At 36.6% G+C, this 25482-nt stretch overlaps 1 protein-coding gene and 1 pseudogene across 1 annotated transcript; one reads left to right on the top strand and one right to left on the bottom strand.

Moving 5' to 3' along the window:
- The window catches only part of LOC108530586 (SHC SH2 domain-binding protein 1-like), a 48474-nt pseudogene that overhangs the window by 7801 nt on the left and 15191 nt on the right, over positions 1-25482 (top strand).
- Positions 10863-12592, bottom strand: LOC108530598 (adenylyl cyclase-associated protein 2). The gene has a single exon (XM_017873580.1). It carries the CDS (start codon positions 12542-12544, stop codon positions 11195-11197), a length of 1350 nt encoding a protein of 449 aa, XP_017729069.1. The 5' UTR covers positions 12545-12592; the 3' UTR covers positions 10863-11194.

Raw genomic sequence — 25482 nt, 5'->3', positions numbered from 1 at the left:
AAAAAAAAAAAAAAAAAAAAAAAAAAAGACTCTAGAGGGTGAAGAGACTGACAGCCCAATCCATAAGAATTAAAAGATGGCTGGCTTCATTTTTAGTGCTCCTTTCTTTTCACACAAAACTTTTCGAAAGAGTTATATATAGTCACAGACAGACGGTCTGTACTTCTTGGCATCCCAGTAACACTTCTAATCTAACTTCACCATGAAAATTGTGCTCAAGATTACCAAAGACTTCCATGTTCTCAAATCCAGTTGACACTTCTCTGATCTCATACTGCTTGACCTTTTGACTGCATTCTAGGTATTTGATCATTTCTATCTTTTTATTTTTTTATTTTAAATTTTTGTGGGTACATAGTAGGTTTATATATTTATGGGTTACATGAGATGTTTTGATACAGGCATGCAATGTGAAATAATCACATCATGGAGGATAGTGTATCCTTCTCTTCAAGTGCTTATCCTTTGTGTTATAAACAATCCAATTAGACTCTTTTTGTTCTTTTAACATGTTCAATTATGTTATTATTGACTGTAGTCACTCTGTTGTGCTGTCATCTAATAGTTTCTATTCATTCTTTCTAATTAACCATCCCCACCTTCCCCTCACCCTCCCCCACTTCCCTTTTAGCCTGTAGTAACCATCTTTCTACCTCTATCGCCATAAGCTCAATTGTTTTGAATTTTAGATCTCACAAATAAGTGAGAACATGCAATGTTTGTATTTCTGTGCCTGGCTTATTTCACTTAACATAATGATCCCCAGTTTCATCCATGTTGTTGCAAATGATTCATTCTTTTTTATGGCTGAATAGTATTCCATTGTGTATAAGTCTCATGTGTTCTTTATCCATTTTTGTGTTGATGGACACTTAGGTTGCTGCCAAATCCCAGCTATTGTAAACTGTCCTGCAAATAAACGTAGGAGTGCAGATATCTTTTCAATATACTGATTTTCCTTCTTTTTGGATATATACCTAGGAGTGGGATTGCTGGATGATATAGTAGCTCCATTTTTAGTTTTTCGAGGAACTTCCAAACTGTTCTCCATAGTTATTTTACTAATTTACATTCTCACCAACAGTGTAGGATGGTTCCCTTTTCTTTCTTTCTTTTTTTTTTTTTTTGAGATGGAGTTTCATTCCTGTTGCCCAGGCTGTAGTGCAATGGCACGATCTCAGCTCACCACAACCTCCGCCTTCCAGGTTCGAGTGATTCTCCTGCCTCAGCCTCCCGAATAGCTGGGATTATAGGGATGTGCCACCACGCCCAGCTAATTTTGTATTTTTAGTAGAGATGGGGTTTCTCCATGTTGGTCAGGCTGGTCTCGAACTCCCAACCTCCAGTGATCCATCCTCCTTGGCCTCCAAAAGTGCTGGGATTACAGGCATGAGCCACCATGCCCAATGTGGTTCTCTTTTCTTAACATCTTCGCCAGCATTTGTTATTGCCTGTCTTTTGGATATAAGCCATTTTAACTGGGGTGAGATGATATCTCATTGTAGTTTTGATTTGCGTTGCTCTGGTGATCAATGATGTTGAGCACCTTTTCATATGCTTGTTTGCCATTTGTATGTCTTCTTTTGAGAAATGGCTATTCAAATATTTTGCCCATTTTTTGATTATTAGATTTTTTCCTATAGAGTTGTTTGCAGCCCCGTGTATATTCTGGTTATTAATTTCTTGTCAGATGGGTAGTTTGCAAATATTTTCTCCCATTCCATGGGTTGTCTCTTCACTTCATTGATTGTATCCTTTGCTATGAAGAAGCTTTTTAACTTGATGTGATCCCGTCTGTCCATTTCTGCTTTGGTTGTCTGTGCTTGTAGGGTATTACTCAATAAGTTTTTGCCCAGACCAATGTTCTAGAGAAAACCCTAATTTTTTTTGTAGTAGTTTTATAGTTTAAGGGTTTTTTATAATTTGAGGTTTTAGATTTAAGTCTTCATTTTGATTTGATTTATGTGTATAGCAAGAGATAGGAGTCTAGTTTCCTTCTTCTGCATATAGATATCCAGTTTTCCCAGCACTAGTTTCTGAAGAAGCTATCTTTTTCCCAGTGTTTATTCTTGGCACCTTTGTGGAAAATGAGTTCAGTGTATGTGTGGGGATTTGTTTTTTGGTTCTCTATTCTTTATCATTGGTCTATGTGTCTGTTTTTATGCCAGTCCCTGCAGTTTGGTTACTATAGCTCTGTAATGTAATTTTAAAGTCAGGTAATGTGATTCTTCCAGTTTTGTTCTTTTTCCTTATGATAGCATTGAATCTGTAGATTGCTTTGGGTAGTATCAACATTTTAACAAAATTGCTTCTACCATTCCATGAGCATGGAATATTTTTCCTTTTTTTGGTGTTCTCTTTAAATTCTTTCATCACTGTTTGATAGTTTTCATTATAATCTTTCACTTCTTTGGGTAGTTCCTAGGTATTTAATTTTATGTGTAACTATTTTAAAAGGGGGTACTTATTTTTTTTTCAGATTGTTCACTATTGTCATATAAAATGCTACTGATTTTATATATTGATTTTGTATTCTGCAACTTGACTGAATTTATCACTTCTAATAGTTTTTGGGTGGAGTCTTTAGGTTTTTTTCAAATATAAGATCACATCATCTGCAAATAAGGATAACTTGACTTCTTCCATTCCAATTTGGATGCCCTTTATATCCTTCTCTTGTCTGATTGCTCTAGCTAGGACTTATAGTACTGTGGTGAATAACAGTAGTGAAAGTGGGCATCCTTGTATTCCAAATCTTACAGGAAAGACTTTGAGTTCTCTGCATTCAGTATGATAAGAGCTATTGGTCTGCTGTATATGGCTTTTATTATGTTGAGATATGTTCCTTCTGTACCCAGCTTTTGAGAGTTTTTATCATGAAGGGAAGTTGAATTTTATGAAATGCCTTTTCAGCACCAATTGAAATGATCATATGATTTTTATCCTTTATTCTGTTATGATATGTCACATTGATTTATGTATGTTGAACCATCCTTGTATCCCAGGGATAAATTACATTTGATCATGATGAATGATCTAATATGTTAGTGAATTTGGTTTGGTAATGTTGAGAATTTTTGAATCAATATTCATCAGAGATATTGGCCTGTAGTTTTCTTTCTTTTTTTTTCTTTTCTTTTTTGTTTGGTTTTGTTTTGTTTTGTTTTGTTTTGATGTGTCTTTGTCTGATTTTGATATCAGGGTAATACTGGTCTTGTAGAATGAGTTTGGAAGTATTCCCTCCTCCTCTATTTTTTGGAATAGTTTGGGGAGGATTGGTAAAAATTCAGCAGTGAAACCATCAGTCCCGAGCTTTTCTTTACTGGGAGACTTTTTATTATAGCTTCAACATTGTTACTTCTTATTGGTCCGTTCAGGTTTTAGATTTCTTCCTGATTCAGTCTTGATTGGTTGTATATATCTAGGAATTTGTCCATTTCTTCTAGATTTTCTGATTTATTGGTATATAGTTGCTTATACTATCTACCAGTGATACTAGGAATCAAATTCTTTGAATTTCTACAATATCAGTTGTAATGTCTCCTTTTCATTTTGATTTTATTTGTATCTTTTTTTTTTTTTTAGTTTGGCTATGTCAATCTTGTTTAACTTTTTAAAAAACAACCTTTTGTTTCATTGATGTTTTGTATTTTCATTTCAGTTTTATTTATGTCTGTGCTGATCTTTATTATTTATTTTCTTGTAATTTTGGGTTTGATTTGCTCTTGCTTTTCTAGTTCTTTAAGATGCATGATTAGATTATTTATGTGGAGTTCTTCCTCTTTCTGATGTAGGCACTTATAGCTATAAACTTTCTTTTGAGTACTACTTCTACTGTGTCTCATAGATTTGGCTGTGTTGTATTTCCATTATCATCTGTTTCAAGAAATTGTTCAATTTTCTCCTTAATTTCTTCATTGACTCACTGGTCCTTTAGGCGCCTATTGTTTAATTTCCATATATTTGCATAGTTTCCAAAATTCCTCTTAGTGATTTCTAGTTTTATTCTCCTTTGGTCAGAGAAGATGCTTGGTATTATCTCAGTTTTTTTTAATGTTTGAAGTCTTGTTTTGATACCTAACATATGACCTATCCTTAAGGAGGATTTGAATAAACTTGCAACCCCCATTTCTTTCTCTACCTGCTCTCTAAGACCAATAACTCTTAGAATTACCCTTTTGAGGCATTTTCTACATCCTGTAGACATGTTTCATTGTTTTTTCTTTCTTCTCTGAGTGTGTATTTTTCCAATAGCTTGTATTGAAGCTCACTATTTTTTCTTCTGCTTGATTAATTCTGGTATTAATGGACTCTATTCCATTCTTCAGTATGCCAGTTGCATTTTTCAGCTCCATAATTTCTGCTCGATTCTTTTTATTTCAGTCACCTTGTTAAATTTATCTGATAGAATTCTGCATTTCTTTTCTGTGTTGCCTTGAATTTTCTTGAGTTTTCTCAAAACAGCTATTTTGAATTCTCTATCTGAAAGGTCATGTATTGCTGTTTCTTCAGGAAGAGCCCTGGTGCCTTATCTAGTTCATTTGGTGAGGTATTTTTTTCCTGGAATGTCTTGATTCTTGTAGGTGTTCATCTGTGTCTGGGCATTGAAGAGTTAGGTACTTACTTGTAGTCTTTACTGTCTGGGTTTGTTTGTACTCGTCTTTCTTAGGAAGGCTTTCCAGATATTTGAAGAGACTTGAGTGTTGTGATCTAAGCTGTACCTGCTTTAGGGGGCACTCCAAGTCCAGTAACACTATGGTTCTTGCAGACTCATAGAGGTACTGCCTTTATGGTCTTCGGCAAGATCCAGGAGAATTCTCTGGATTACCAAGCAGAGACTCTTGTTCTCTTCCCTTACTTTCTCCCAAGCAGAGTTTCTCTTCTGAGTCGCCTAAAGTTGGGGGTGGAGTGACACAACCACCCCTGTGGCCACCACCACTGTGACTGTACTGGGTCAGACCTGAAGCCAGCACACCACTGAGTCTCACCCAAGGCCTACTCTCACCACATCCTGGCTACTGCCTATATTTGCTCAAGAACCTGGTGCTTAACAATCAGCAAGTGGCAAAGCCAGCCAGGCCTGTGTCTTTCCCTTCAGGGTGATGAGGTCCCCCAGGCTCCAGGTGGATCCAGAGGTGTCGTCCTGAAGTCAGGGACTAGAGCCAAAGACTTAGACGTCTACCTGATGTTCTGTTGTATTGTGGCTGAGCTGACACTCAAACCACAAGATACAGTCCTTCTCACTCTTCTGTACCCTTTCCAAAAGCAGAGGAGCCTCACCCCATAGCTACCACCATCCCAGGCCACAAGGACTACTGCCAGACTATTGCTGATGTTCCCGTAAGGCCCCAGGTCTCTCGACTCGGTTGGTGGTGAATGCTGCCTGGCCTGGGACTCACCCTTCACGGCAGTGGGCTTCCCTCCCTCTGACCCAGGACAGGTCCAGAAATGCCATTCAAGAATCAAGTCCTGGAATTAGGGACACTAATAGCCCGCTGGGTACTCTACCCCGCTGTGGCTGTGCTAGTGTCTAAGGTGCAAGATGAAGTCCCCTTTACTTTTCTCAAGCAGAAGGAGTCTCGGCCTGTGGCCCACCACAGCTGGGAATGTGCTGAGTCTCCCCTGAAGCCAGCAAGTCTCAGTGGCTCACTAAGGCCCTTGACAAAGTACCTGGGTATCACTGCTGGTTATTCAGGGCCCAAGGGGTCTTCATTTGGCAGATGATGAATGCTGGCAGGACTGGGTCCTTGTAACCCAGGATGTGTCTAGAAATGTCATTGGGGATTGGGAGTTAGGGCCTGGAATGCGGGGTGGGGGAGCCTCACAACTCTGCCTGGTGACCTGTCCTGTTTTAGCTGAGCTGGTATCCAAGATGGAAGATGAAGACCTCACCACTCTTCCCCTTCTCTTCTCAAGTGGAGGAAAGGGGTCTCCTTTAGAGCTGTGAGCTGTGCAGTCTGGATTTAGGAGTGGGGTGATGCCAGCACTCCCTTAGCCACCTCAGCTGATGTCTCAGTAGGTCGTGTGCCCCTACCAAGTCCACTGTGCTCTGGGCCCGTTTCAGCCCTAGGACTCACCTGAGAGTTGCAGTCCTTATGGCCTAGTCTGCCTTTCAAGTTTACTTAGAGACACAAAGTGCTTTAGCCCTCAGTGGCGAGGTTTACAGGATCTCAAGTTTGGACTGCTGGGAAGAGTGATTCGGCTCTGGCTGGGCCTGGTTTAAATGCCGCCATGGGTGAGCATCAGCTGAGTTTGGTCCAGTTTTCCTTTCTGCTGTAGCAGGACAGCTGAGTTTAATGCCTCACAATTGCAGTGCTCTCTCTCCTCCAGCGCCCAGATATGCTCTCTGTACCACACAGGAGGGTGGGTGAGGGGTGGCATTGGTGATTCAAGACTTCTTTTTCTATCTCTTCCGTGCCTCTTTTCAGTGATATGAACTTAAAACCAGGTACTATAGGTGCTCGTGTGAGTTTTAGTTCTGACGAAGTTGGTTTTCTGTGTGGTTAGTTGTTAAATTGGTGTCCTTGCACAGAGGATGATCAGAGGAGCCTTCTTTTCTACCACCTTGCTCCGCCTCCTCCATTCCCATCTTAACACACTGTCCTCTCAGCCTCTGGGATAGCACTGTTCATTTCGTGTCTCACTGGCTTGGTTTTCTAGTCATCTTGCCCAGCTCTTCTCTCATGCTCTATCTTTTTAGAGTGTTCGAGTTACCAAGGGATCAATCCTATTACTCTTCTTTTTCTAATCTACTCTACCTTGGAAGTGCATTATAATAACTTGGGGATTTTCCTTATAGACGTGTTCCAACCACTACATGAAGAAGGAATGATAGAATATCCATATTTTGTAACCACTAATGGAATAAAGGTTATAAGCAGTGATCCTCCATGACTGCTATAATCTTTAGGTAAAAAATTAATAGAGAACTTTGTAGTGGATGAATCAGGTTGACAACACCTGAATCCATTGATCAGTCTTAACCTCACAAAAAGAGATGGCTAGGCATTATAGAAGTCTTCACTTACTGTTGTTGACAGGTTCTTGGAAACTTCAACTTTAAGCGAAATAACAAAACCAATGTTACCATAGGCTGATACATATAAACAAAAGTTAAAGTTCCTATGGCATATTTCTGGTCACAAAAACATCACCAAACTTCTAATAAAGACCCAAAACAATTTTAATCTTGAACATTGAAATAAATGTGAATCCTGTATACATGTAAGAAAACAAAATAATTATTTACCCAATTTTTGGTGAACCAGTGAGTCATGGCAGTCATTCATGGTGGTTGTTGGTCAAATTGAGGAATAAATGTTGGCAAAGTAAATATTGTAAGGAGTACCCTTTACCACCACGTGGTTCAAACCAGTCACAAACTTGATGGACTTGCTGAGCGATTTTATACTGCATTGTTTATTGTTGTGCATTTGTATGATTATTGTCTAATTTAAAATTTTTTATTTGACAATAATTCATATTCATTTTTTCATTTTCCAACTTGCTTGTTCCAGTTCAGGACTGCAGGTGGCCAAAACCTATCATGGCAGCTTAGGGTGCAAGATAGGAACCAGCAGGAGACAGAATGCCGTTTCATCCCAGGGTGCACTCACACCCACACTCAGACTGGGAGGATGTTGACACACCAGTTCAGCTAGCATGCACATCTTTCGTATGCACATCTTTATGATGTGGGAAGCCAGGGTACGTGTAGAAAACCCATGCAGACATGGGAAAACATGAAAACTCCACACAGGCTGTGACTATGGCCAGGAATTGATGTTTATTCCTTTATATAATGAAAGACATTGAATGAAAGGCTGACATTAGAGGACTTGCTGTATGCGCTTCCTGATGCAAGTACATCATACCTCACTTGAAGTATTCCTGCCAACAAATCTTTCCTGAAGCCCATCAAGCTCTAGATCTTACTATCAGTTTACTAGAAAGAAAGGAAACAGAAAAACATGTTAAATAAATGACCCCCTGGAGAAGTAATCAACAAAATTCAGTGTATGGGAAGCTATTAAATAAATTACAAGGGTAAAAAGAACAAGGGGTAATGTATAGAATAAAAATGATTTAAGAGACACATCCATTAAGGACCACAGCTGGCCTTGTTTGGATCCTAATTTGAATAAGTCAACTGTAAAACAACAATAGCAAAGAGAAAATTAGGAAAATTTGAGTACTGACTGGGTATTTGGTAATATTAGAAATTAAAACTTTTGTGGCATAAAGATTTATTTTAGGGCTAAAAATTTGTGAATGATTTTATGTATCTGAGATTTGCTTCAAAATAAGCCAGGGAAAGGATGGTGGGAGGAGAGGAGCAGAGGGTAGGTTGGTGAGGTAGAGATGAAATTAGATTGCTCCTAAGTGGGTAATTATTGGAATTGACTGATGGATACATGATATTCATGATACTATTTTATCTGTTATATGTTTAGAATTTTTTGTCATAAAAATTTGTTAAAGTGCTTAGAGAGCTTTAAAAAAAATGTGGATGCTAACCCCCCTCCCTCCACAGATACCTGATTTATTGGTCTGGGATAGGGAATCAATTTTTTAAAGTGTTCCGGGGGACCCTAATGTGCAACCAGGGTTGAGAACTGCTGCTTTATATTATGTCCTTAGATGATCTCATTTACTGCTTTAAAACTATTAATATGCTGACACCTCCGAGATTTATGTCTCTAGCCCTGACCTTTCCCTGGATCTCTGGGCTTGTGTATTCCTCTGCACAGTTGACATCATTACTGGGAGGTCAGATAGGCATCTCAACCTGAACATGGCAAAGACAAAACTCTTCATTTTCAACCGCAAACCTGTTTCTCTACCAGTGTTTTCTATCTCAACAAATGGAACTACTATCTGCCCAGTTACCGGCGGTGAATAAATACTACTTCTGATAAAAAGAAAGTTTTATAAAAAGAATGTTGTAGAAAAACCCCTCTAGCTGATCCAAAAAAGGTCATTATCTTGTGTGACTCAACTGATAACCATAGCAAATATGCAGCATTCTCTGAGATATGAGAATTGCTTTGATTTATATTTTAGCTCTCATCCTTCCAGAATCCTAACATTTGGGGCCAGTGATTAAATTTGAATGATATTAAGTTATTTTTTAGGTTTTCCTACCAAAACATTTGGAAGAGTTGGAGTGAAGAAAAGGATGATGCATATGATTGTTTTGTCAGATGTGTTGAACCTCAGTTGAGATTGTGTTTATTACTGATCTTGTATATATTGAAAAAATAGTTATCATGGCTTAATTTTACCTTTGTGAGACACACACACACACATATGCATGCACAACACACACACATGTACAGTCTTACTCCAAGGGCCTATAGACAGAAATAGACCAATATACAAATAGTGCAACCCCTTTTCAAGTTATTTTTTTTATTTTTTTTTTAAACAATTAGAATTTTACTTTATTTCAGAGTAAGTTTACAGTTGAAAAATGATTTACTAAAGCCACATTATTCATACAGACAAAACTTTCATAGCAAAACCTTGGTACATGAGCATTAATAATTCGAATACTATATGGATATAGAAGATATTTAAAAAATGAAAACGATGTATTCCAAAGGCTGTAATAGGCACACTATATATGCTTGTACTGGGCCCGCCAAGCATTATACTGTAATTCATTAAATGTGATCCAAGAAATTGCAGATTTTTCAGCACTATGTACTGAAAAGCTAAAAAGGAATATAATAGCTACTCTTATGCTAAAGAAGCTTCTACTATCAAGACTACAAAATAGGAGCAGCAAGCCAAACCAACAGATAATACCTTAGGTTNTAAGTTTACAGTTGAAAATGATTTACTAAAGCCACATTATTCATACAGACAAAACTTTCATAGCAAAACCTTGGTACATGAGCATTAATAATTCGAATACTATATGGATATAGAAGATATTTAAAAAATGAAAACGATGTATTCCAAAGGCTGTAATAGGCACACTATATATGCTTGTACTGGGCCCGCCAAGCATTATACTGTAATTCATTAAATGTGATCCAAGAAATTGCAGATTTTCAGCACTATGTACTGAAAAGCTAAAAGGAATATAATAGCTACTCTTATGCTAAAGAAGCTTCTACTATCAAGACTACAAAATAGGAGCAGCAAGCCAAACCAACAGATAATACCTTAGGTTTTCGGAGAAACAATACATGTATGGCTTTTCATGTTCATTTTGAGGCTGGTTAGCAAGTCTGGCAGATGGAAAAGAGGAAATTAGTCTATAATAAAACATTAAAGACATAATTTACAAGGTATCTGAAATTTAACATGTTCAAACTTGGAAAATAATAACTGAGCTTGATTTTAGAGCAAAGTTGTGCGGTATTACGTAGCAAAAAAATGACTTCTTCTGATTAACGTTTTGGCATAAGGATCTCTTATGCAGAAGAAAAGTAAGTTTTCAAATGACATGGTGGAAAAATATGTAAGATGAATAATTAGAATTTACTTTCAGTTTTCAGTAACTACAGAGAATATAGGTCTTCCAAGGACCAATAAACTGAATTTGGTCCTTAATATAAACTCATAGGTCTTTTAAAAGCGTGAGTTGAAATATGTACTCATGCTGACAGTATCCACGCTGATAAAGGTGAACATGTGGTAACAGTAAGAAAAAACGTGTCCATTTCTCAGGGTACACTACTACTTCTACATTATATTGAAATTGCCTAAAAGGTAAAAATGTACATCTTAGATTCTCAAAGGTTTTATTTTTTAACTAGCAATGAAATATAAGTGTAAAAGTGAATCATGCAGTCTTTTTATCTATCAGTTACTGTGTTCTTGATATGAGGGGAACAGAATTCTTTTTTTTCCCTTTAAATCCATAATGTTCACAAGTCATCATGTGGAACTAAAATCACACACAAAGGCGAATCATGAGGAAATGTTAAATATTTCAAAATGCCCACGAGGCGTGCCAGAAACAGTGCTGTGTCTACAGCACAGAATTGTTGGAGGCCAAAGCTAAAGCAGTAGGTGCTACTGCAACTTCTAGCTCTTTACTGCTGCTTTTTTGTTTGTTTGATAGGGGGGGATTCAGGTGAGGTGGTTCGGTCTCTCGGGAAGTTAGGCCATAATTTCTGCAGGTTCAGTGATTAACTTGGATCCATCCCATGCTGTCTTGAACTGTTCAGGAACCTATACATCACCATCCATCCTGAGGGATAAGTATGTTCATTTCAGATGACTTGGCACTCACGATCTCACAGTCTAATGCGTCTTCACTGAGGTATATGTGGCAACCTTCTGTCTTATTAATGGAAATTGTTGGCACTCTCCCCATTACCTGGATTTGAATGTCCTGGGAGTTGATCACTTCCACAATGCCCACCACATTGTCAAACACCAGGCCAAGTTTCTTACAGTTGTCAATTATAATGGAGTTTACTTTCCCTTTTATCTGAAGAGTTGATTTTTCGCATTTGAAAATGTAAGCCACTTGTTTCAGCTCAGTCTCTGAAATCACAAGGTCATTCCTGTCCTCTTGGTACTCCACTCTCCATTTCTTTCCTTCCAACTCCAACACTGGGGCCTGTTTCTGAGAAGGATGAGACTTAGGAGATGTGGGACTTGGAGTGTGACTTTTGGTAGGAGATCGAGTTTGCCCTCCTCGAGCACGCAGGCTGGGATTTTTGTATGTCTTCTGGTCATCTGTGACATGGCGGAGCCCTTTCGTAATTGCTTCTCCCTGGTTAAGCTGGGCAAATAAAGCTGAGCGTGAAGGAGAAGACTCCTCTTTTTTGCCTTCATTCTCGAAAAGTGGAGGTGGCCCTGGAGGAGGCGGAGGAGGAGGGGGTGGAGGAAGGCCAGGCCCAGAGGAGAGGACAGAAAACGCTGATACTGTGGATGCTACAGGACCTGTTTTGCTCCATGTGAGGCCCGTGGTGTGGTGTTCCTTGATATATGCTTGAAGCTCACTCCAAATGTTCAAATATGACTTCACCCAGTCCACATGACGCAAATCACTGTGTTTGTAGTCCTTTAAGACCCTGTTAGTGTAAAAGGTGGCAGCGTCATTCATCTCCTTGACATAAGGACCAGGTTTGGGGGACACAGCTATCCATCCAAGGGCAGGGATGCTTTCGCTGACGGCCGAAAGATGATTAAACATGTTACTCCCCCGGTTTCTTTCTCTGAATGTTTGGATTTCCTGAATCTTTTCTGATATGGGTTTCAGAAGTGTGGCCACATCATTCTTGTGGGGTTGTTGGTACTGAGAAGCCATCAGAAGGAAAGACCGCTGGGCCTGGAAAGCGCTGTGCACCATTTCTGCATGGGTCTCCACATCCCCAGCAAGGATCCTACTGTTCTTTAAAAACTCAGCCACCATACCGTTCATCAGCTTGTCAAAGGCTTCCACGGAGGGTGCCACACCTCCAGTGACACCATTGACTTCCCCGCAGTCCCCAGGGGGCCTGTGGGACTCAGCAGACAGCGACTCCAGGCGGCTGACAGCTCGTTCCAGTCTTTCCACTAGTCCCTGCATGTTGGCCATTCTGCTTCGCTGCCCTGGGGTCCTGTCCTCGGCAATGCAAATCCGTGGTCGGCCTCAAGTTATTAAATGAAACAAACAAGTGCAGAGAAACCTGCTTTTACTGTTTATAAACTGAGTCTAAAATCAGGAGGTTTGTGAACATCTATTCAATGACAATTGTTTTTTTCAAAGAGTGAACTTATTTGAATTATAGAGACTTTTTTGCTTTAAACTTTTAAAGAATACTTTTAAGCTATATGGCTTTACTCTAAGTTCCTATAGTAAAACATACTAGGTTAAACTAACAGATGAATCCAAAATACCTAAACACATTCTTTTAATTTATCATATTTTGACAAGGAAAAGCCCTTCCATACAAAAATACCAAAATTAATCATGTAACCTAAATTAAGTAGTTGTTCTATGCTGGTCTTGTTACATGTGACACTTATCTTTCCACTAGATGGTGCCCTAAGACCAGTAATTTTCTCCTATATTCATGAGCAGTAAATTATTAGGCAATGCTGCAATAAAATTAGAACTCACATTAAAAAAATTGTAGAAGGTAATTTGTTTTTCCTATGTGAAAGATGATTTGACTATATAAGACAGGCAGGAATTCTTTACATTTTCATGCAGTTTGATTTGATTTAGTAAGTTTCTCTTGGTTTAAGTAGTAAATAATAACAAAATTTAAAAAATGAAAATCTGGTTAATGGTTCTACGTGGTTTAGAATTATGTATGTCTGATTTCAGCTTTCATAACTTGGCTGTGATTTCTATTTAGCCTTTCTAATTTTTCTATTGTGCATTTCCTATTTTTCTATAGTGTGTTCAGTACAATCCCAGAACATCAAAAAGCTTGAGTATTTTCTAGGTTTGATACACTTGCTCTTAAAGAGTAGTCATTGGTTTTGATTGAAGTGGAATGTAATGGTAGGAGAATATAATGCATATCTGGTAAATTTGATCTGTATGTGGACAAAAATTGTACTCTGATTTGAGAGCCTTGCATGTGTGAACAAGTAATGATTTCCATACATGCCTTGTACATCACTGGCAGATGGGACAGCATAAGGGAGGAATTGTTTTTAGTTATGGAGAAGAAACTATGGCACTTGATGGAGGGACTGGAATGTTACCAAATGTAGGCAGACTCTAAAAAGGTCCTTGGGCTAAGATAGGAGTAAATATTAAATATTGAGTGTTCACTATAATTTGATATAAATTAGGGTTTTGTTCTGCTTTTCCCCCCCATCTTCTTCAGAGCATGACTAAGTTAAAAAAATAATAGTCATCTAAGACAATAGTTCTCAACTTTGGCTACACATTATATCCCTAGGGAACTTTAAAAAATACCTCTCCACTTTCAGAGACCAGTTTTTATTGCTCTGGATGTTGGCCTGAGCATCTGTATTTTTGAAAGATCCTAGGTGATTCTGATATCGGAATTGAGAAGCTGTAACCTAAGGCACAGCTAGTTGATATACATTTAACTGAAAAATAAAGCAATTATTTTAAAACTACAAGTAGTGGCAATAGTTTAGTGTTAAACCCATTAGTTTAATATCTATTGACTGTATATTTATAAATTATTTTATTACATTGAGACATACTTTTTGTTCTGTCATTATATTTGAGAATTTATGTAAATGAATAAATTTCAAGTGCTAGTGAGGTTGTCCAGTACGAGGTTATTTTGTGTTAATCATTCTCTAATAATGACAGCATTTTTTTCCCCTCAGAATCTCAAAGATTTATTTTTTTGAAATCCCATGATCTTTCTCAGGGAATATTCAACATAATTTTGTGCTTATATAGTGCTTTAAGTGCAAGGAAGGACTAGACAATTTGAGTCATTTCTAATTTTTGATCCTATAAATATGGTAATCTTTTAAAACATTTTAAAATTACATTCAGATCTCTGAAAACATGGCACTCTTAACCATTGTGAAACAATTTACTTCGCTCTATACACCTATTCCCCAGTTGGCCCTTGCCACCCACTCCTTATTAAGATTTTGAATCTAATATATGAGAAGAAAATAATTTCATATCAAATAATGATTACAAATTGTACAACATGAACTTTAGGTAATTCTAAAGCACAAATGTTTGGATCTAAGAAAAAACAATTCCTCAAAAGAAGAAAAATTAGTGACTTTAATGAAGTGGTGCTTCAAACTTTCAACAGCTACTACTTAGAGTACTATTCAGGGAGACTTAACATGTACCTGAGTTATAAAGCACTTTTCTTAGTGGGTCTTTGAGGACTACATGGGCTTTCTTAATGAGAAAAAATGTGTCTGAAAGGCAATGGATTTCAGTTTGCTTTTAAACTCTCAAGCATTATGACATTCTTGAAAACTGGAGTTCCTTCAGGACGTGACTGCCACAATCTGTTGTCTCAATGTGAGGAGATTTACAGCACATTTTTTAATCTGAGAAGCAGTTTGTCAAATTGTAGCTTTGAACAGGAAAATATCTCCATGGTTGAAGGGTTAAAATTGTATTCAGAGATTGAACAGGTGAAGCAAAAGCTAAAACTCATGGAGAATCCTTTGTTGAGGTATGTGTGTCTTTGTAATTCTTAGCTAGTTAGCATCTTTTCTTCCTCGCTGTCTTACTGAGAACTGATAACGTCTGTTTGGTTTCTTCATGGTATGTGTTTGATTATCAGAATTCTAACATCTAAGCAAAGGGTGTCCATCTGGTGGTCAGTAGTTCCACCCATGAGATCTCCTTCACCAGGATGACTGGTCTGCTGTGGACCCTATTCACGGACAGGCTTTGCCAGGTGCCTTGGGGAAAGAGATAGAAATACAGGTAAAAGGAGAGTTTCTTGCTGCAAGTGGCTTTTTTCCTTCTGATTCACCATACGTTTTCATGAATTCTACAAAAAGCTTCCCAGAGATGGTTTTCTGTTATATAGGAAGTAGTGAGAACCCTGCCTTTCATCAGCAGTAGCCATTTACCAGGCGTTCATTTGGTTCAGTCCACTACCAAAGGAGATGCTTCAGTGTGCAGTGTTGGCTCCATTTTCAGAGTGAGATATAAAGGCACTTGGAATAATACTCAAGTTGCTTTGTGGGGGTGTATATTTGTCACTTTGCACACTGCCTATAAATACCTGAAACAGGGTAATTTATAAAGAAAAGAGGTTTAATTGGCTCACAGTTCTGCAGGTTATAAGGACACATGGCAGGGGAGGCCTCAGGAAACTCACAATCATGGCGGAAGGTGAAGGGGAAGCAGGCAAGGCTTACATGGCTGGAGCAGGAAGAAGAGAGAGAGAGAGAGGGTAGGTGCTACATACTTTTAAACAACCAGATCTCGTGAGAACTCTATCATGAGACAGCACTAGGGGGATGGTATTAAACTGTTAGAAACTGTCCCTATGACCCAGTCACCTCCGACTAGACCCCACAACCAACATTGGGGATTACAATTGAACATGCGACTTGGGTGGGGACACAGATCCAAACCATGTGAGGGTGTATATTTGCAAGTATGTTGTTTTCTAGTTCTGTAGTGATCCATTACCTGTTATAAATGCCTGCTATGAAGGTGACACTGTTATTGTTTGTCCTGGCCATTTTGTGGTACATGGCATAATGGAGTGCAGTGTTGACTCCATTGAGTTGGAAGGTGGGAATGGAAGACACAACCAAACTCTCATGCATGACATGATTAAGTGAATAATAAACGACTGTTCTTGTCAACGCTCCAAGAATGTGATTTCAACCTATTTGACTTCAAATGAATTATTGAATTGCCTTGAAACATTAAAGACATTGGAAGCTTAAAAGGAGTTGACCCAGTTTTTAAGTGGACTTGTGGTTCTTTGTAGCAGTGTATATGTTGGGAAGTTACTTACAGGCCTATATAGAAAAAAGACCATGAGGAAGAAGCATGCTTTACAGATTGTAGGTGATTTATGGAAAGGATGTCAAATTTCTAGAATTAAAAAAAAAAAAAATTGCAACAATATATATTTTTTAATTTCAGTATTTTTTAGTTTGTTGCTTGCTCTTATCTCATAGATATTGTGATATCTTAGTGCATGACTTTTTTGTTTTAAATTTAGCTTATTTTTATGAGAGATATGGTGAAGGACATTTTACTTGAAATTGGTATCAAATATTATCTTAATTCTCTAAAAGTTTGCTGAGTGTCACAAATGCTACACTTTGTCTCTCGACAGTATGCTTTTGAAAACAATGAAACAATGTTGAAATATTAATATTAAAATAAATATATTAGTTAATAAATAGATAACTATTATCTGCTTTAATAGATATCTTTAATATCTATTAAAAATAACTTTTCAAGTTATAATCTTTTTCATTTGGAATAATTCCTAAGTTTAGATTACTTTACAATTGTTCATCTTGGTCCTGTGTATTTCCATAATGTATCAAATTTATTTGTACCTGTTCAACTATTTACCAAAACTGCTACAAGTTAGCAATGAAGCTTGTAATGCAAAAAAATCATATATCATTTTGGGACTTGTGCAGCTGTTCACAAACTGCTTAAGCTGTGCTCTTGATCTTTATCTTGTCAAAATTTCTTAATGGAATCAAGGCTGGGAGTTTAATTTCCTGCTGTTCACTAGTACATCATCTCAATCCCTTTTTTGTTTTATGTTTGTTAATTTTGTTCTTTCTCATCTCCAATGCTTGATTTATAATAGATGTGTATGTATAAGTAACACATCTGCAGGATAAATCACTGCAATAAAAACACTTCATTTTTTGGCAGAGTAAAAATAACATTGATATTATAAATTGTATAGTAGATAAGAGTTCTTCTTAGATTGGTGAGGAAATTACAATGTAATTGCCAGAGTGTCAAAATAACCTATCAAATTCTGATAGTTGAGTGTAAAAATGACTGTAAATTTACTAACAGAGGACATTTCTGAGAACTGAGGAATCAAATGGTATCTCTGGTGTGAATATATGGAGCACTTGCTTATGAGTAAATTAAAGCTTATCTGATGGTAATCTATAGCCAACACTTAAAATGAGATATATTGAGTATCTACTATGTGCAGAGTATTAATAGTACTTATAGTTGGGCTTCTCTTTCTTCTTTAGAAAATCTGTTCATTTTAGGTAATGGCTTTATGTTTTAAATTGGTAAGAATACATAATTTGTGTAAAAATCTGTTTTTTCTTCAATATGCAATAATTTTCTATTTTAATTTTCTAATGGTAAAAAAACCAATGGTTATTGTGGAAAATATTCAAAGTACAGGCCGACACATACAGAATCAGAAACAAAATTACTCACTGTTCAGTCATTTCTAGACCACCCCTGATAGCATTCTAGTGTATGGAGTCGTCTTGCCTTCTCTAGTGCCCCCAAAGGCTTGTCTGTACCCTTCAAGTACGGATAAGTTCAGTGGCTTTGCCTGTTTACTGCAGTTACTGCTTTCATATACTCAAGGACTTATCATTAGACAATGAGGTCTTTCTTTCTTACAGCTTTGTCTGTGTGTTTGTCTTCTGTTTTATAATGAAAGTCAAGCGAGATTTTTAGTTTTCTGATATTCCAGGTTTTTGTAAACCCACTCAGAGGCTTGGCCTGTATTATTGATTTGATTAAGATTTATAGAGATCTGATGGTTTTTGTTAATTAATGAGGTAGACTGTTTTTTCCTGTAGCTAAACTGTCCTAAGTCAGTTTGTCAGATTTTAAGTCATTCTTTCTACAAGAGTATTAAAATTAGGTAATCCTGAGAACTGCTTAGGTTTATTCAAATGTAATTTATATTAGAATCATAGAATCTCAGATACTTAAGGTTCCTTCTACAGCACCCGTGCAGTTAGAAAAAAGCTTAAGAGTGCTGAATGCTTTAAAGCCCTTTCACCCAGATGTAGGTCCTTAGGATTATTTTTTAACTTTTATGGCAGCTTTGTATGTGAATTTTGTGCTGGGCTGGTCTGAGATGGCTGATAGAGTAGTCTTGCTAATATGAGGACACATTGGGAAGTTGTTACTGTTAAAAATTTGATGCCCTGGTTTAAATAGGATATGTGGGGAGATCAACTTTATTTAAATGCATCTGGGTTGGCTGGTCTCATCATTTCGAGTCTCTTGCACTAGAGAAATATGTTCTACATTTTTGTGTTTGGACATTTCCCCTCACCCACCCTAAATGTTTCTGTTCTCCCTTAAGATGTGTTCTACCAATTGATATTGTGATAGAAAATAGGGAAAAAGGTGACACTTCTGTGGACTGCGTGAATGAAGATATTAACATCTCAGGCTTAAGATTTGTTCAGCATGGTGTTGTAGAAGGAATCTTAAGTAAATGTCTGACTGTTTGGTGTATTTACTCATTCTAGGCTTTGAAGAAAAACTTTACTTTCTATGAAAGAGAGAATTTAATGAAATGCCACTGTTAAGTACAGGAATATGTTGTTTTATTGTGCTTCTCAGATATTGAATGTTTTATACATTGAAGGTTTGTGGTAACCCTGCTTCGAGCAAGTCTACTTGGCCTCATTTCTCCAATAACTGGTGCTCACTTTATGCCTTTGTGTGACATTTTGGTAATTCTCACAATATTTCAAACATTTTTATTTTATATTTGTTATGCTAATCTGTGACCAGTAGTCTTTGATATTACCACTGTAATTGTTTTGGGTGACATGAACTGCATCACCATAGAAAATGGTGAACTTAGTAAGTGTTGTGTGTGTTCTGACTGTTCCAACAATCGGCCATGCTCCCTTCTCTCTCCCTCTTCTTGGACTTCTCTATTCTGAGACAAAGCAATATTGAAAGGAGACCAATGAATAACCCTACAGTGGCATCTATGTGTTCAAGTGAAAGGAAGAGTTGCATGTCCCTCACATTAAACAAAGTCTAGAAATGATTAAGCCTAGTGAGAAAGGCACGTCAAAAGCCAAACACATGAATAAGAAAGCAAAACAGCCTTATTACTGATATGGAGAAAGTTTTAGTGGTCAGGATAGAAGATTAAAGCAGCTACAACATTCCCTTAAGCATAAGCCTACACAGGAAAGTCCTAACTCTTTTTAATTCTATGAAGGCTGAGAGAGGCAAGGGAGCTACAGAAGAAAAAGTTGGCTAGCAGAGGTTGGTTAATGAAGTTTAAGGAAAGAAGCCATCTCTGTAACATGAAAGTGCAAGGTGAAACAGCAGTTTCTATTGTAGAAGCTGCAGCAAGCTATCCAGAAGAGCTAGCTGAAATCACTGATGAAGGTGGCTCACTACAGCAGATTTTCACTGTAGATGAAATGACCTTCTATTGGAAGAAGATGCATCTAGGACTTTCATAACTAGAGAAAAGTCATTAGTTGGCTTCAGAGCCTCAAAAGACTGGCCAACTCTTTTACGGGTGACTTTAAGTTGAATCAGTGCTCATTTACAATTCTGAAAATCTTAGGGCCCTTAAGAATTATGCTATATCTATTCTGCCTGTGCTCTAGAAATGGAACAACAGAGCCTGGGTGGTAGCACATCTGTTATTTGCATTGTTTGCTGAATACTTCAAGCCCACTGTTGAGATGTACTGCTCAGAAAAATAAAATCCTTCTAAAATATTGTTGCTTACTGAACAAAGCACCTGGCCACCTGAGAGCTCTGACAGAAATGTGCCAGGAGATTAATGTTCTTTTTGTGCTAACACAACATCCATTTTGCAGCCCATGGGTCAAGGAGTAATTTCAACTTTTAAGTCGTAATATTTAAGAAGTAGACTTCATAAACTATAGCTTCAATTGATAGTGATTTCTCTGATGAATCTGGGCAGAGTCAATTGAAAACCTTCTGGGAAGGATTCACCACTTAGATGTCACTAAGAGCATTCAAGAATCATGAGAGGAGGTCAGAATATCAACATTAACATGAGTTTGGGAGAACTTGATTCCAACACTTCCAAACTCTTTCAGGGTCAAGAAGTCAGTGGAGGAAGTAACTGCAGATGTAGTAGAAATAGTGAGAGAACCAGAATCAGAAGTGGGGCCTGGAGATGGGAATGAGTTGCTATAATCTTGTGACAAAACTTGAACAGGTGAGGATTTACTTTTTATGGATGAGCAAAGAAGATGATTTCTTGAGATGGAATCTACTCCTGGTAAAGAGACTGAATATTGTTGAAATGACAATATGCCTATATGTGGAAGGCTGATTATTTATTTGTGTACACAGCATGACAACTTAGGAATCTTACCCTGATGTGAAAAATAGTTCAGCTTATTCTTGAAAATGTGTTAGTTTAATATTAATTTCTTCTCGGTGCAGTCATCTTTTTCTTTTAATACTTTCCAACGTGGTGGTCTGTATTCATTGTTTTCAATTTATCACTAGACTGAAACTAGCTATCTTCACATTGCAGTAGTATTTGTTTCCTAGGATCTGTGTCTTCTTTCTTGAATAAGGTATTTTTTTCCCAAGATACTGGGCAAAGTTGCTCTCTGATATTCTTTTGTGGTAATGAAAGTGCTTTTGCATTTCTGAGGTCAAGTCATTCTTTTTTAAGAATGTTGCTTTTAGATTTTAGAAAATAACTCAAAATAGTCATTGTTTTGTATTTTATGAATTTCTAATTCAAGTTTAAATGGAAGCTATTAAATATTTAGACTATGTCTAATGTCAGCTCCAGGCTGTCCCTGATACTGGAAAAGGTACATTACTTCTTAAAGCAGTCAGCTGTATGTTTTCATCACAGGCACTCACCATAGTGAGACTCCATCAGAAAACTGTGCTGCCATGTGAAGTAGCATGAGGCACAGCACGCACATCAGTAGAATTTTTAATGAAGAACTTGGATTTACATGGTGACAAGATATGATGAGTTTTTTTGGGAAATAGTTTGAGTTTAAGTTGTAAATAAATATGTAAAATATGAGACCAATATGTAACTGCATACTCCTATTCTCTTCAAAGAAGTTCAGACATTTGTATCTACTAAGTCATGCAAGCTCAATTGTACAAGGTTCTTATGTAGCATTTTCAAAACATAGATTAGTAAGAAAAATAAATCTCACAATTTATGGTAATTTTCAGAGAATTTTAGACCTTAAAATTATAACTTTGTAAACAATTTTGTAACAGTTAAAGCTCAGTTGCTTTTATTTAATTACTTTTTATTTTGAGGTAATTATAGATTCACTACTGTTGTAAGAGATAACACAAAGAGATCCTGTATGTACGCTCTTTACCAGTTTAGCCCAGTGGTGACAACTTATGAAACCACAGAGTGGTAGCACAGCCAGAGTGCTGACATTCAGTTAGGCTGAGGAGCACATCCATCACCACATGGATTCCTCCAGTTACCCTTTTATAGCCACATTCACTTACTTCCCTCTCCCACCAGTCGCTTCCTTAACTGTTGGCAAACCTTAATCTGTTTTCCATTTCTATTATTTCATCATTTCAAAAAAGTTTTAAAAGTGAAATCACATTCCTTTTGGGATATGACCTTGTAGGACTGGCATTTTTCACTTAGCATAATTCTCTGGAGCCTCATCCCGGTTGCTGTATGTACCAGTAATTTGTTCCTTTTTATTGTTGGGTAGTAGTCCAATGTGTGGTTGTTCTACAGTATGTTTATTTACCCATTGGAGGACATCTAGATTATTTTCAGTTTTTGCCTATTGTCACTAAAGCTGCTATAAGCATTTGTGTACAGATTTTGATGAGACTATACTTTTTATTTCTTAGGGTTTGCCCAGGAATACAATTGTAGGTCCTATGGCAGTTGCATGTTTAGTTTTTTAAGGAAACTGCCAGACTGTTCTCCAGAGTAGTTGTACCATTTTCAGTTCCCACTAGCAATGTTTGAGTGATCCAGTTTCTTCATATCCTGAAAGCATTTGATGTTTTCACTATTTTTTGTTTTAGCCATTCTGATAGGTGATAGTACTGTCTAACTGTGGTTTTAATTATTTCCGTAGTGGTTAACGATGTTGAACATTTTTTCATAGGCTTATTTGCTATTCTTCTATCCTCTTTAGTGAGATGTCTATTTGTGACTTTTGCCTATTTTCTAATTGGATTGTTTGTCCTTTTTACTGTAGCTTTGAGAGTTATATATATATATATATTCTAGATACTAGTCCTTTGTCAAGTATGTGTTTTGCGGATACTTTCTGTTGCGTTGTAGCTGGTCTTTTTATCTTCTTTATATGGGTTTTACAGAGTAAAGTTTTATTTTGTCCAATTTATCAATTTTTCCTTTTATGGATTGAGCTTTTCAGTGTTAAGTTTAAGAACTCTTTGCCTAACTGTAGATTTCAAAATATTTTCCCCTATTTTTTATGAAATTTTTATGGTTTTACATTCTACCTGAAGTTGTGATCCAGTTCTTAGTAATTTTGCTGTAAGATGTGAGGTTTAGGTCAAGGTTCGTTTTTTTTTGCCTGTGGATGTCCAGTTGCTCCTTTACCATTTCTTGAAAAGACTGTCCTTCCTCCAATAAGTTGGTTTTATGTTTTTTTCAAATATTGTTTGGGCATATTTGTATAGGTCTATTTCTGTGTTCTCTACTCTGTTTCACTGATCAGTGGCCTATTTCTTCACTAATACCTGTAGCTGGATTTACGTCTTGAAATCAAATAGAGTGATTTCTCTCACTTGGTCTCTATGAAAATTGTTTCAACTAACCAAGTTCTTTGCCTTTCAATATAAATTTTAGAATAATTTTGTATACACAAGAAATTATGCTGAAATTTTGATAGGAATTTTAATAAACTTGTATATAAATTTGGGAAGAATTGACATCTTTATTATGTTGAGTCTTCCAGTCTGTGAACATATTTCTCTGTTTATTTATATCTTTGATTTCCTTCGTCAACATTATGTAATCTTCAGCATACAATTGTTGTTTGTGTTTTATATTTTTTTTTTCAACTTTCATTTTAGATTCATGAGGGACATGCGCAGGTTCATTACATGGGTAAATTGTATGTCACTGGGGTTTGATGTGCAAATGATTTAGCCACTCAAGTATTGAGCACAGTACCCAATAGGTAGGTTTTTTGACCTTTATCCACTTACCACTCTCCCCGCTAAAGTAGGTTCTGTTGTCTGTTGTTCCCATCTTTGTGTCCATGTGTCCTGAGTTTTTAGCTCCCATTTATAAGTGAGAACATGCAGTATTTGGTTTTCTATTCCAGTGTTAATTTGCTTAGGATAATGACCTCCATTTGCATCCATGTTTCTTCAAGGGACACGATTTTTTTATGTCTGTGTAGTATTCCAGGGTATATATTTACCACATTTTCTTTATCCAGTCCACCCTTGATGGGCATCTAAGTTGTTCCCATGTCTTTGCTATTGTGACTAGTGCTGCAGTGAACATATGAGTTCGTGTGTCTTTTTGGTAGAATGATTTATATTCCTTTGGGTATATATCCAGTAATAGGATTGTTAGGTCAAATGGTAGTTGTGTTTTAAGTTCACTGAAAAATCTTGAAACTGCTTTCCATAGTGACTGAATTAATTTACAGTACCAATAAGAGTGTTTAAGCATGCCCTTTTCTGTAACTTCACCAACATCTGCTATTTTTTGACTTTAATTATGACCATTCTGACTGGTGTGAGATGGTATCTCATTGTGGCTTTTATTTGCATTTCTCTGATTACTGATATTGAATATTTTTTCATATGCTTGTTGGCCATGTGTATATCTTCTTTTCAGAAGTGTCTGTTTATGTCGTTCACTCATTTTTAGATGGGTTTGTTTGGTTTTTGCCTTTTTTTTTTTCTTATAGATTCTAGCCATTAAGACTTTGTCAGATGCATAGCTTACAAATATTTACTCTCATTCTGTAGGTTGTTTACTCTGCTGATACCCTGCAGTAGCTCTTTAGTTTTCTTCTAAGGTTTTATACTTTTAGATCTTACTTTTAAGTCTTTAATCCATTTTCAGTTGGTTTTTAATACGGTGAAGGGAAGGGGTTCAGTTTCAGTCTTCTGCATATGGCTAGCCAGTTATCCCAGCAAAATTTATTGAATAGAGAGTTTTTTCTCCATTATTTGTTATTATTATATTGTCATACTATATTTTTAAGTTCAATGTTCATATGTTTATTGCTAGTATATAGAAATATGATTGATTTCTGTATGTTCATTTTGTATTTTGTGACCTTGCTGAATGTTACCTATTAGTTATAGAAGTGTTTTTGTAGATTCCTTGGGATTTTCTATGTAGCCAATCATGTTATCTGTAAGTATCAAAAGTTGTTTTTTCTTGTTTTTGTTTTGTTTTCTGATTAGTATGCTTTTTTTTTTTTTTTTTTTTTTTTTTAATTTCTTGCCTTATTGCACTGGCTAGAACTTCCAGCACTATGTTGAATAAGAGTAGATAGCTTAACTTTATTTTTCATGTTATGGGGAATACATTCAATATTTCATCATTAAGAATGAGGTTAGCTAGGTGTTTTATGGATATTCTTTATCAAGGTAAAGAAGTTCTCCTCTATTTCTCTTTTTCTGAGAACTTTTATCATAAATGAATGTTGACTTTCCTTAATGCTTTTCTGCATTTCCTGAGATGATCACCTGATTTTATTATTAGAAAAAAAAAGATAATGATGGATTATACTGGTTGACTTTCAAATTTTGAATCAGCCTTGCCTCAATGGCATAAATACCACTTTGCCATAGTGTATAATCTTTTATATTTTGCTGACTTGTACTTGCTAATGTTTTGTGAGGAAATTTTGCATCTATATTCATAAAGAATATTGGTCTGTAGTTTTGTTTTTTTGAACTCCTGTCTTTGGTTTGGGTATCACTAATACTAGCTTCATAAAATGAACTCTGAAGCATTTTTTTCTCTTATTTTCTAGAAGAAATTTTGTAGAATTACTGTTAATTCTTTAAATGTTTAATAGATTTCTCCAATGAAACCACCTGAGCCAGGAAATTTATCTTTTGGAATTTTTAAAATTATGAATTCAATTTTCTTAATAGGT

The sequence above is a fragment of the Rhinopithecus bieti genome, unplaced genomic scaffold (genome assembly GCF_001698545.2).
Source record: "Rhinopithecus bieti isolate Rb0 unplaced genomic scaffold, ASM169854v2 scaffold_7509, whole genome shotgun sequence".
NCBI lineage: Eukaryota > Metazoa > Chordata > Mammalia > Primates > Cercopithecidae > Rhinopithecus > Rhinopithecus bieti.
Note: the sequence above shows the minus strand (reverse complement) of the source record. Positions and strands in the feature narration are given on the sequence as shown.